This window comes from Salvia splendens, chromosome 11 (assembly GCF_004379255.2).
Source record: "Salvia splendens isolate huo1 chromosome 11, SspV2, whole genome shotgun sequence".
In the NCBI taxonomy this organism is placed as follows: Eukaryota; Viridiplantae; Streptophyta; class Magnoliopsida; order Lamiales; family Lamiaceae; genus Salvia; species Salvia splendens.
The window spans coordinates 5,430,067-5,442,962 of NC_056042.1; the positions used below are offsets into that span (position 1 = coordinate 5,430,067).

General features: G+C 38.9%; 1 protein-coding gene across 1 annotated transcript; it reads right to left on the reverse strand.

The window, feature by feature from the left end:
- Positions 1–722: 722 nt before the first annotated feature.
- On the reverse strand, positions 723–9,872 carry LOC121754340 (ribonuclease 3-like protein 3). Its single transcript, XM_042149715.1, has 8 exons — positions 9,454–9,872; positions 8,379–8,531; positions 7,693–8,066; positions 7,205–7,372; positions 3,297–3,666; positions 2,000–2,152; positions 1,465–1,838; positions 723–1,072 (listed from the first exon to the last, which is right to left on the reverse strand). Exons 1-8 carry the CDS (start codon positions 9,832–9,834, stop codon positions 898–900), a joined length of 2,148 nt encoding a protein of 715 aa, XP_042005649.1. The 5' UTR covers positions 9,835–9,872; the 3' UTR covers positions 723–897.
- Between the last annotated feature and the right edge of the window lie 3,024 nt (positions 9,873–12,896).

Genomic DNA, 12,896 nt, shown 5'->3' on the forward strand with positions numbered 1-12,896 from the left:
AATGACTACTAACTAACTAGTCTGCTGCTTTTGTTGGGTTAGTGGGCACTCACTCATTACGTTCAGAGTCTCGTTTTTCCTATTTCAGTTTGAGTGGGCACTCACTCATTACGTTCAGGAGTCTCGTTTTTCCTATTTCAGCTTGGTTTGCGAGCAGGAGTCTCGTGATCTTATTTATGTACATCCTATAATTAGTCTTAATTCACTTTTAATATAAAAGCTAATTAAATTTCACATTCCAATTTTCCGAACTACCTGCATTTTATTATAAAACTAATACTACTACTAATAGCATTCATAATCGCAAAGAGGGTATATTTAGCTAGAAGATGAGATGAACTCTTCTGTACAAGTCCAAAGAGGATTGGCTACTCACACCTCATCATAATCCTCCTCCTCCTCCTCATCTTCTCCCCCTCCGAACTTTCAAGTAGTTAGTTACAAGATCATGTAAACGTTCAAGTTGCCGTTAGTTACAACTTTACGGGTTTCTAACTTTTTATCCTATGCGTAATATAGTGAGAGATAAATTTATCATGAAGAATCACATTTTTTATATTTTATTTATTTTGAATGAGGATATATTTATTTCACTCTTTATGTGAAATTAATGAATAAAATATGAAATGTACAAAAGTATTTTTACCATAATAAAAGGAAGATAATACTTCAAGTACTTAACCTGTATAATAAATGAATGTCTAAATTAATTGTGTCTACAATGAAGAGTCAATTAACTCTACTCAACAATCAAAACTAGGTCAATGTAAAAAAAATAAAGTATCCTCATTGCCTTGTCAAATTCTTGAGAATAAAGTATTTGATAGTGCAACTACAATTCCTATTGTGGTGAGCTGTTTCACTAAATACACACACTATCCTAGGTTTAGGAAATAATCATACATAGTTTGAGTTTCTAAGACCGAAGAGCATTACTGAAGCTGCTGAGTTCTCTGCCTCTCTCACTCTTGGCTTCTCTTTCCCCTCCATCACAAGTATACCTTTTGATATTTCAATTTCAACCGAGCATGTAAATATCTTCTGATGAGCAACGCCGCCTTCTTTATGGATTCTGCACATGCTTGGCGTGTCAAAGATCTATGCATAACTTCTCACAATTTTTCAACATTGGAAAGTGAAAGACAATTATGAGAAATAGCTCTATCTTTAGGATATGATATGGGATTTGTTTTACAGTGAATTGCCAAACAGCACTTCAGCAAATCAGTAAAAGCAGTGGCGAGTGGTATGTGTCATTGAACTTTGAATGTGGTTAAAACATAGAATTATCATTCAATTAGCCAAATATATGAGGGGAACACCACAGTTTAAAAGCATAAATTACTTCCTTTCACAGGAAAAACAAGAAATGGGTATGATGAAGGATGTAAAAACTCATATGCAGACTCTGTAATAGCATAGTTACAGTAACAAAAAGTTCTTAATGATGGTAAAAATGCTTACTTGTAGATTGGTTTCGGCCATTTCTTCTTGCCACACACCTCATACAGCTTCTGTTTTGCTTCTTCAATTTCACCATCCATATTGAGTTGGTTGAATATGGTATCCTTCAATGGGTTGCAAGATTTATGAGACAACTTTTCAAGAGCAGCCTTCGCAGCAAGGAGCTTTGCCATTTCTCTTTGCTCGGAAGAAGCAGAGGCAATAAACTCCCCATTGATGGTAACTGTAGCAAATGTTTTCGCTCCTTTCCTCCTGTAACTTATATCAACCAGGTTTCCATCCTTTTGGCACAACTGAAAGAGCATAGTTACAGGCTGTGGTTGTTGCTCCAGATCATTTAGCATTACAATGGGTTCCAGAAGATGTCTAAAGATCTGAAACAACATGGAAGAAAACTTATTACCAAATCAAGCTAAGACATTTTTTTGATTGAGAACATGATTGCTTCTCATATTTAAAACGAAAAGACCTCCTACCTTGACCTTAATTCTAATAATCATATTCAACAGAGTAGAAAAGGAAGAAACAAATTAACCTTCCATGTAATATGTAAATCAAAATTGCAATCAACATACAAAGCAGCTGCCACTGACTCCACAATATCCGCAAGAATTTTCGGGGCTTTGACCAATCCCCCATATATCTCTAATTCCCCCTCCTCTTGTACTGCCTTTACAAAATCATTAACCTGAAACAGAGGAATAAAACATTAAGGACTTGATAGAGTTGAAAGTGAACAAGTAGGCTCAGATTTTTTTCAAAATTGATCAATAATGGTTCCCTATTCGGCCAATGGTTGTTGGTGACTTGAACCCCTCGACCTATTGAGCACACATCTTGAGTGAACAGTAATGGAAATATTCATCAAAAGTGCATCATACACTTGAAGGACGTTTAACCACCCTTGAGCACAAGACTCAACGAAATGTGCTTATCAGATAACCAAGTTAGCTTCACCTTATCAACTCCAGCAAACCATGAAGCACAGTAGCACAAATTGAAATATGCATCAGTTACTTTATTCCACTGGACATCTCTAATAATAAACCAGAGACATGCAGAAATTTGACAAAACCCCTATATATCTCTATTTCTTCCTTCCCTTATAGTGCCACTACAAATTCTGTTACATATAAAACCTAGGCTTAAAAGAAACATGATCTTGACAAAGTTGAAAGTGTATGAGTTGGCTTAGCTTCATATTCCACTGGTAAACTCTAATAACAAACCAGGCAACTGCAGAAATTTGACAAAATCCCTATATATATCTCTATTTCTTCCTTCCCTTGTAATGCCACTACAAATTCTCTTACCTAAAACACGGCCACAAAAGGAACATGATCTTAACAAAGTTGAAAGTGAACGAGTTGGCTTAGCGTCCCAAGAAGCACTTGAGCAGGCGTCTTCAGTGGCGAATAACACCAAAATTCATCGAAAGTTCATTACACACTCGATGAACATTTATCCATCAGTAAGCCCTGACACGGGCCAAAAGTGCTTATTAGATAACAAAAGGCAACTTCACCATCAACTCCAGCAAACCCATGTTCTGAAGTAGCAACATTTACATATCCATCAATTACTACTTTTTTCCACACCACACCTCCAGAGTCGAACTATGCCACGGTATAAATTCTCTTCAAACTTGGCAATTGGCATTAATTTCTCCTTATCAGATCAGCTACCCGTTATAAACATCAATTATTGGTAAAAAAAATAAAGAGCAAAACGAAATTGGAATCAGAAAGAAAAAGGCTAAACGAAATCGACGCCATAAACGGGAGAAATAGGGGCGAATTGAGCAGTTACAAAAATTGAATTGAAGCAGATACCTTTTCTTCAAGGACAGCGACGTTGTGGCGTACGTACTTGTAGAGGCGGTGGCGGACGGCGACGCGCGCAAGCTTCTCGGTGCTGATGTTGGCGGCGCGCAGGAGCGAGAGCCTCCCGGGATCGAGGCCGGGATAGTGGAGGTAAACGAAATTGGAGACGGCCAAGCCAAGAGCGGCGTCGCCGACGAACTCAAGGCGCTGGTAGGAGGCGGAGTCGGAACAGGAGGAGTGAGTCAAGGCCTCTTCCAGAAGTTTCTTCTGCTTGAAACGATAACCGAGGAGATTCTCCACCGCCCTTACCGATGCATCAATGTCCGATATTTCTTCAACCTCAACGTATCCGGTCGCCTCCATATCGTATGAGCAAGAACTATCTCACACTGCCTTAGGTTTCACAAAATCAAAATTTTCATAGCCTTTAATAGGTATGGAAATTTCGTGAGAAGAAGCATATAATTATTGTTTTTAGGAAAAAAGTCGAAGCAGATTTCAAATTAGGAAATCCGATCTCCGATTCTCAATTGTCAGTTTGGAAAGTGACAGTGATCAGAGAAGACTCAATTTGACTGTTTCAATTCTGTTTTGCTTCTTTCAACCTAGTTGAAGAAAGAGACACTATTTAATTTTACGTCAAATCTATGATTTTTTTGTTTTATTTCCTTTTAAGGCAAGATTTTGTTTAAATTAAAAATAGATTAATCTGATTTTTTTTCTGTAATTATGGAAATTAAGGTATGTCGTTAATATTTGAATGATAATATTTTTCAAATTAATTATGTAATTCGATTTGAAGTTATTTTCGGAATCAAGAGTATGTTTTTATGGATTTCAGATTTATATATTTATACAAATAGAGATAAATTTATATTCAATTAATTTCTGATATAAACAAAAATACATGTCAATTTACTTGAGTGATGCTTGATGCAAATTTAGGGCATATTTAATGACATTTATCCAACATCAATTATATAGTTCAAGCTGTTAATAAAAGTTGCATATTATATGTATAAAACGTCAGAATTGTAACTAAAAATAATTAGCATTTAAATAAAGACTAATTATTAGTCACCAGATTGTCAATCTGATGGCTTAAATTTTGTGAATTTCAAAAGTATTTAATTTAATTGAAAAGAGTAATAATGTCAATCTTTTTATATGAAAGTTATGCTATAGTTACTCAACATTTCCATAATAAATACAATTTGTTTTTCATTATTATTCTCTACTTATATTTATAGGCCTTTTATATATTAAATGAATTTGTTTACGATGATATCTCTTGTGATAATATTAAATTTTTTATGGATTTCGAATGTGATATTCTTTTTTTTTTAATGTGTGCGAATGTGATATTCTTTACAATATATACATGGGTGCGTGAGCTGTGTTTATTGATCAGCAGAATGTGAAGATTAAGATTGCCCGAATGGACTGAATTATGCGTACATAGGTGGCTCATAGTAATTGAATTCACGTACCAAAGGGTCAATAGTCTATAAATATATCTTATTATTAAAAATAAAAGTAATGATAGAATCTATTTCGTTATTTAGCCGTTTGATTAATTATAACTAGTATTATGATTCGATACAATAAACATATTTAAAATTAATTATTTAAATAATATAAATATATTATCTAAGTTGAACACTACATCCACTCCAATCTCGACATCATTTTCAAATCGGAATAACCTTTGAATCATGAGCTTCCCCCATTACAAATTGCATTCACAGTTGGTCAAAATAATATCTACGGATGTCAATTGGGTCGGACTTTTGGGTTTCTGGCCAACCCTACTCGGGTTGCGGGTTAGTCGGGTGCGGACTAATCTGGCTGTAAAAGTTCAACCCTAACTCTAAAAGCTCGGGTTACTCGGGTTGCTGCCGATAAGATTAACATGCGATCGATCGATCGATCCAACCCTACTTAGGTTGCGGGTTACTCGCTTTTATGCTATTATTCATCCAGTCTAACTATTTATTGCATTTTTTTCAAAACGAGTACAAAAAAGAAGTTAATCAAATATCTTGGGAAGGAGGGAGTAGCGTTTTTGGTACCTATAAATGATAAATCACATTTTTGGTATCTGATGCAATTTTCACCCCAAAATGTCCTCTAAGAGCATTCACAGTGGGACGGATGTCTTGGCGGACATCCTGACGGACTTCCCAAAAACACCTCATGTCACGTCATAAGGACATCCCACTGCACTGCCACGTCTTAAGGACATCCCACTACACAATGGCGGACATCCCCAAGGACATCCCGACGGACATCCACAAAAAAAATAAAAAATCGGGACGTCCGTCGTGTCAACGCAATGACGAACATCCCGACGGACGTCCCAGAAAGCCGCGGAACTCCGGTGTCCGCAGCGGACGTCCGTATCCGTATGCATGCTGCCTAATGGCGGACGTCCCGCGCGGACGTCCGGCACGCTGGTCCGACGTCCGCCAGGACATCCGCCATTGTGGATGCTCTAAACAAATACATATTTTCATTTGTGTCATAGAGGATATTTTGGACATACACAAAACTAGTACCAAATGTGATATTATAATATCTTCCCCCAGTCTCCTCACTCTTTATACTATTATTATTAATCAATATTAATAATAAAGATCTGGTACCATTTATGTGCGAAAGTGAAAGATCAGGTATCATTTATGTAGTTCACTCTAAAAGATTTATTCAATTCGACATTCGTGAATATTGAAATAGAATACATATAATTTAAACGTCAGTTTCTTAAAACACGTGACTAGTCAAAATGAGACAATAAATAGACCGAGGGAGTACTAACTAACAACGTACCACATCCATTTCAACTTTTATTGCATGTTTTGTGTGCATTTAATTGAAACTGCCATGAATTACATCTATTGCTATTTGCTAATATTGAAAACTATTTTAATTAAAATGAAACTGCCATTAACTACATTTACAGCTGAAATTGAAAACAATTATAATTATATTATAATTTTTAATCTAAAAAGGAATTCTTGTAAATATCTCCAACACTCCCTTTTTATAGATGTATAGTTTAGCTTTCAAACAAATTTAGTCCTAACTTTCAGTAATTATACTAAATTTTCGTGTTGATATTTTCAACTTATTTATTATATATAGGGATGCTTAACTAGTTTTTTTATTATCGTTTAATCAATAACTAAACACAAATCATTAAATTTGATGATTAAAAATTAGTCATTTAGTTCGGTCCTGGTTATTATTTAATTATTTGATCAGTTCAGCTGAATTATCCGATAAAAATGACATTTTTATTTCAATATACTAAAAAATTACTCCTGTCCCATTACCATTTGATAAATACCATGTGATATTAGACGGAGGTTTATAATAGTATAATAATATATAGAGAGAAAATAATTGGATATTAAATAAGGAGAGAGAATGTTGAGGAATAAATTTATCATGAAAAATCACATTTATATATTTTATTGATATTGATATAGTAATATATTTATTTAACACTTTATATTATATTTTTATTTTATTGTCTCCATATGAAATTAATGAATAAAATATATAATGTCTAAGTTACCCTTTTAATATTTTTATTTTTTAGATTAATAGTACTAATAAATAATAATGTGTTGAATTGGGGTAAAAAAGCATTTTTTTACCAAATAAAAAAAGGAAGATAATACTTCAAAAACTTAAGCTGTATAATAAATGAACTTGATCAATTATTGCCTACCATCAAAAGTCGATTATCTCTTCTCAACAATCAAAACTAGGTGCATGTACAAAATAAAGTATCCTTCAAATACTTGATTCTCAAGAATTTGTTGATAGTGCAACTCTAATTCCTATTGTGGTCAGCTGTTTACTAAATACACAATCCTAGGTTTAGGACATAATAATAATATAATCATATAAAGTCTGAGTTTTGAAGACCGAAGAGCATTGCTGAAGCTGCTGAGCTCTCTGCCTCTCTCAGTCTTGGCTTCTCTTTCCCATCCATCACAAGTGAACCCATTGATAAATCAATTTCAACACAGCATGTAAATCTCTTCTGATTAGCAACCCAGGCTTCTTTAAGGATTCTGCACATACTTGGCAGGGTCAAAAATCTAAGCATAACTGTTCACATTTTTTCAACATTATGAAAAATAGCACTTTGGCGAATCAATAAAGCAACGACTAGCGAGATGTGTCGTTGAACTTTGAATGTGGTTCAAGCCAAGAATTATCATGCATATGTGGGGAACACCACAGTTTAAAACTAGAAACTACTTCCTTTCACAGACAAAAATTGGAAGAGCAAGAAATGGGTATGATGAAGGATGTAAAACTTGTATGCATACTCTGTAAATAGCATAGTTAGAGTAACAACAAACTTCTTAATGATGGGAAAAATGCTTACTTGTAGTTTGGTTTTGACCATTTCTTCTTGCCACACAGCTCATGCAGCTTCTGTTTTGCTTCTTCAATTTCACCATCCATATTGATATGATCGAATATGGTATCCTTCAATTGGTTGTAAGATCTATGAGACAGCTTTTCAAGAGCAGCCTTTGCAGCAAGGAGCTTTGCCAGTTCTCTATGCTCGGAAGAAGCAGATGCAATAAACTCCCCATTGACGGTAACAGTAGCAGATATTTTCTCTCCTATCTTCTCGTAACTTATACGAACCTGGTTTCCATCCTTTTGGTATAACGTAAAGAGCATAGTTACAGGTTGTGGTTGTTGCTCCAGATCATTTAGCATTACAATGGGTTCTAGAAGATGTCTAAAGATCTGAAACAACATGGAAGAAAACATATAGCCAAATCAAGCTAAGACTTCTTTTTATTGAGGTCATTTTGTAAACAGATTGCTTCTTTATTTAATAATGAAAAGACCTCCTATTTTGTTAGGAATTAGCCATATGGCAAAGTCTTTTTCATATTCCTCTAGCAAACAGTCAATCGAGCTTATGGGAAAAGGGAAAAGACACAATTCTATACTCCTATTAAACTCTTCTATACTCCTATTAAACATATGCAGCAGAATAAAGGGAAAAGACACAACAAAACATAAGAAAACGCATATGCAAATTAAGTAATTAACCTTCCATGTAATATGTAAATCAAAATTGCAATCAATATACAAAGCAGCTACCACGGACTCCACAATATCCGCAAGAAATTTCGGGGCTTTGACCAAACCCCCATATATCTCAAATTCCTTCTCCTCTTGTACTGCCCTTACAAATTCTGTGACCTGAAACATATGCATAAAACAATGAGGACTTGATAGAGTTGAAAGTGAACAAGTAGGCTAAGCCTTTTTTTTTAAATGATCAACAATGGTTCCCTATTCACCCAATGGTCATTGGTGAATAAAACCCCCGACCTATTGAGCACACATCTTGAGTGAACAGTAATTGTAATATTCACCAAAAGTGCATCGTACACTAAATGGACATTTAACCACCATTGAACCCTAGAGTCGCCGAAACGTGCTTATCAGATAACCAAGTCAACTTCACCTTATCAACTCCAGCAAAGCCATAAAGCACAGTAGCACAAATTGAAACTTGCATCAGTTACTTCATATTCCACTGGACAACTCTAAAATAAACCAGGCAACAGCAGAAATTTGTCAAAGCCCCAATACATCTCTATTTCTTCCTTCCCTTATAGTGCCACTACAAATTCTCTTACCTAAAACATATGCATAAAAGGAAATGACCTTTGACAAAGTTGAAAGTGACCGAGTTGGCTTAGCGTCCCAAGAAGCACTTGAGCAGGGTGACGAATAACAGCAAAATACATTGAAAGTGCATTATAACACTTGGCAAACATTTAGCCATCACTAAGCACTGACCCGACCCAAAAGTGCTTAGTAGATAAGAAAAGCCAACTTCACCATCAACTGCAGCAAAGCCATGTTCTGAAACAGCACACATTGACATATCCATTTTTCCACTACACACCTCTAGAGTCAGTCAAACTATACCACTGTATAAATTCTCTCCAAACTTGGCAGTAATTTCTCTTTATCAGATCAGCTACCGGTTATAAACATCAACTATTGGTAAAAAAAATAAAGTGAACCGAAATTGGAATCAGTAAGTAAAAGCCATAAACGGGAGAAATAGGGGCGAACTGAGTAGTTAGAAAAAATGAATTGAAGCAGATACCTTTTCTTCAAGGACAGCGGCATTGTGGCGTACGTACTTATAGAGGCGGTGGCGGACGGCGACGCGCGCAAGCTTCTCAGTGCTGGTGTTGGCGGAGCGTAGGAGCGAGAGCTTCCCGGGATCGAGGCCGGGATAGTAAAGGTAAACGAAGTTGGCGACGGCCAAGCCAAGAGCGGCGTCGCCGACGAACTCGAGGCGCTGGTAGGAGGCGGAGGGGGAGTCAGCGCAGGAGGAGTGAGTCAAGGCCTCTTCCAGAAGCTTCTTCTGCTTGAAACAATAACCGAGGAGATTCTCCACTGCCTTTACCGATGCTTCAATGTCCGATATTTCTTCAACCTCATCGCCAGAGTATCCCGTCGCGTCCATGTCCATCGCCTCCATCTCGTAGGAGCAAGAGCTATGCTATACTGGCTTAGGTTTCAGAAAATCAAAATGGTCATAGCCTTCAGTACGTATGGAAATTTCGTGAGAAGAAGCATCAGACCATCCACAACGGGACTCGCCGGCGTCTCGCGTCTCGTCTCAGCGAGACGAGACCCCGGCGAGACGCGTTGCAGCCTCCATCTCGTCCCGTCTCGTCGCGCGTCTCGTCGCGCGACTCGACTCGCCGAGCCAGGAGACGAGCTGGCTCGCCACGCGCCTCGGCGACGTGGCGCAGCCCGGCGTCGTGCGTGACGCCCACTCGCCGGCCCGCGAGTGGGCGTCGTCACGTGCTGACGCAATAAATATTTTTTTTTAAAAAAAATTCGAATTTAAATAAAAAAATTTTTTTTTGTAACGGTATTATTACCGTTTTTTTGTTTTTTTTTTATATTTTTTTTGTTTTATATTAAATTTTTTACTCTATAAATACTCCTAAACCCATCCTCATTTACACACAACTACACATCTATTCTTCATATCATCTAAATTTTCTCTCAAATTTTCGCTGAAATTTTCATAACCCAACTCAAGATGTCCGGCGACGGCGAGGGCAACTATGGCGGCTCCGGCTCCGGCGGGTGGGATCTCAACTCATTCGGCGATTGGGAGAACATGATCAACACATTGGGCGGTGGAGGTTCGTCAACGCCGGGGACCCAGGGTTCGGCGACGCCGGGGGGGTACCAACCACCCAATTTTGACCTTGATGCATATGTTCGTCCCAACGTCCCGCGGTTTTCCAGTTGATCCCACGCCGGGAGTAGGCCGAGGCGGTGGAGGTGGCCGAGGCGGTGGAGGTGGCCGAGGCAGTGTACAACCCCAGACGGGCGAGGACGAGGAGGAAGAAGAGGAAGAGGAAGAGGATCTTGGCCGACATCCGTACAACAACCTCGAAACGATGGCGGTGTACAACGCCTGGATCACGGTCTCGTACGATCCCATCGTCGGGAATCAACAAACCCGGAAGTGTTTCTGGGAAAAGGTTGTCGAGGTCTACCACCAAATAAAGCCGAACCGCTCCCGCAAGCGCACAGTTAAAATGATCCGCTGTCACTTTGACCGAGTCGACCGACAGGTCAAAAAATTCTGCGGCATCTACTCGGCGGAAGAGGCGCGCTACCAAAGCGGCGCCACGGCCACCGACATTTTGACGTCCGCTTTGCGCGCCTACTACCAGGACGAGGGACATCAATTCAGATTTGTTGATGTTTGGCGCGCCGTCAAGGACGAGGAACGATGGGCCGGCGGTTTCCGCTCCAGCTCGGGCTCAAACTCGAAGCGCACGAAGCATACGGCGAGTGGCCAATACTCGTCTAGTGCTGGTGCGTCTGGTGGTGACACTGCTGAAGGCATCAGCCAACATGATGCTGAATCCCAGGAGTTTGCGGGTACGGTCGGCGATGCAGGAGGATCCGCGAGTAGGCGCCGTCGGCCGCAAGGGACGAAGGCGGCGAAAGCGGCTAGAGCAAGGAAGGGCCGAGGCGAATCAAGCCAGCCGGCCTCAGGATCGGGCTCGCGAGGAGGCTCGGACACACTTATGGTGGCGTACATGACCGCCACAATGGCGGACACTTCCCGCTTCTCGCACTCCCAATACGCGGCCTGGTGGAACGGAATTGTGCATATGGCAGCACAACTTGGCCTTCCGACTCCCCCTCAACCTCGACCGCCTCCGGAGGATGATTAGCCCTTCCGATTAATTTTTTTTATTTTGTGTGTTTTTTTATTTTGTGTGTTTTTTTATTTTGTGTGTTTTTTAATTTTGTTTTAATTTTAATAAAGTGTGTTTGTTTAAATTGAATTGGGTTTTAAAAAAATTATAAATTAAATTGAATGAATAGTAATTAAGAGACGGTATAGAGACGGTTAAGAGACGGAGCGTTGCAGCCTCCGTCTCTTAGTTAAGAGATGGAGGAAAAAAGGACAGTGGGGCCCTCAAATAGTGCTCAAATAGTAGTTAAGAGACGGTTTAAGAGACGGTATAGAGACAGCGTCGTGGATGGCCTCAAATTTTATGGTTTTGAATTTATTACATCTCTTATCATACGAAACCAATCTCCGACTGTGTGTTGTCAGTTTGGAAGTGACGGTAAACAGAGAACTGTTTCCGATTTTGTTTTGATGGTATTTAGAAACCTAGTTGAAGAAGATGAAGTGACTAATTAATTTTGTAATTTATGATATTTTTGTAGGGAAACAATACATGGAGAACAGAAATTTCACAAATATTTTAATCTAAATAAAAAAAGTTTCAAGTGAACATAAATTATATTATTACGATTTTAGTTTAATACATTTTGCTAGCAATGTTAGTTTTATCCTTATAAAAAAAGTTTACTGCATATTTTTATCATAAAATCATACTCTATTTAAGGAAAAATGAGCATATGACAGCAAAGGATATTCAAAGGCAGGGAAACCATAAGAATGGGCAAAGTAGCCACAAGGCCATTAGTGGCAGCCACCACTGCAGAAACGAGGATGCTGACAGTTTTCCAAAAGGATGAGGGGGGAGAAGCTACGGCGTCGTGGTGAATAGCTTCTACGAGCTTGAGCTTGAGCTTGGAACATACGCCCTCTTTTGCTCTGCAATGATGTTGATGGAGGAGATAAGAGGAAAGTAGCCTAGTGTTGATGTGGCTCGATTCGAGGAAGGCGAATACTGCGGTAGTGGCGGATCTAGGGGGGGCAGGAGGGGGCAGTCGCCCCCTCCGTGCGACTATTTTTCCCTTATCGGGATGTAAATTTACCATGTCCGCCCCCTCCGTTTGCCTCCGGCGTCGCCCCGAACAACAAAAAAAATAGCCATGTCCGCACTAAACCAAGCTAATACTATATATTCCGCCCCCTCCATTTTCGGATCCTGGATCCGCCAGTGCGGTGTATATGTTTTTTGGGTGGATGACCAAGTATAGTTTAAGGAGATTGCAATCAGTCTTGGCCATGATTTTGTCTGGGTCGTGAGGGAATGTGGAGAGGAGGAATGGCTGCTGGAGCGGTTTACAATGAGAATATCAGAA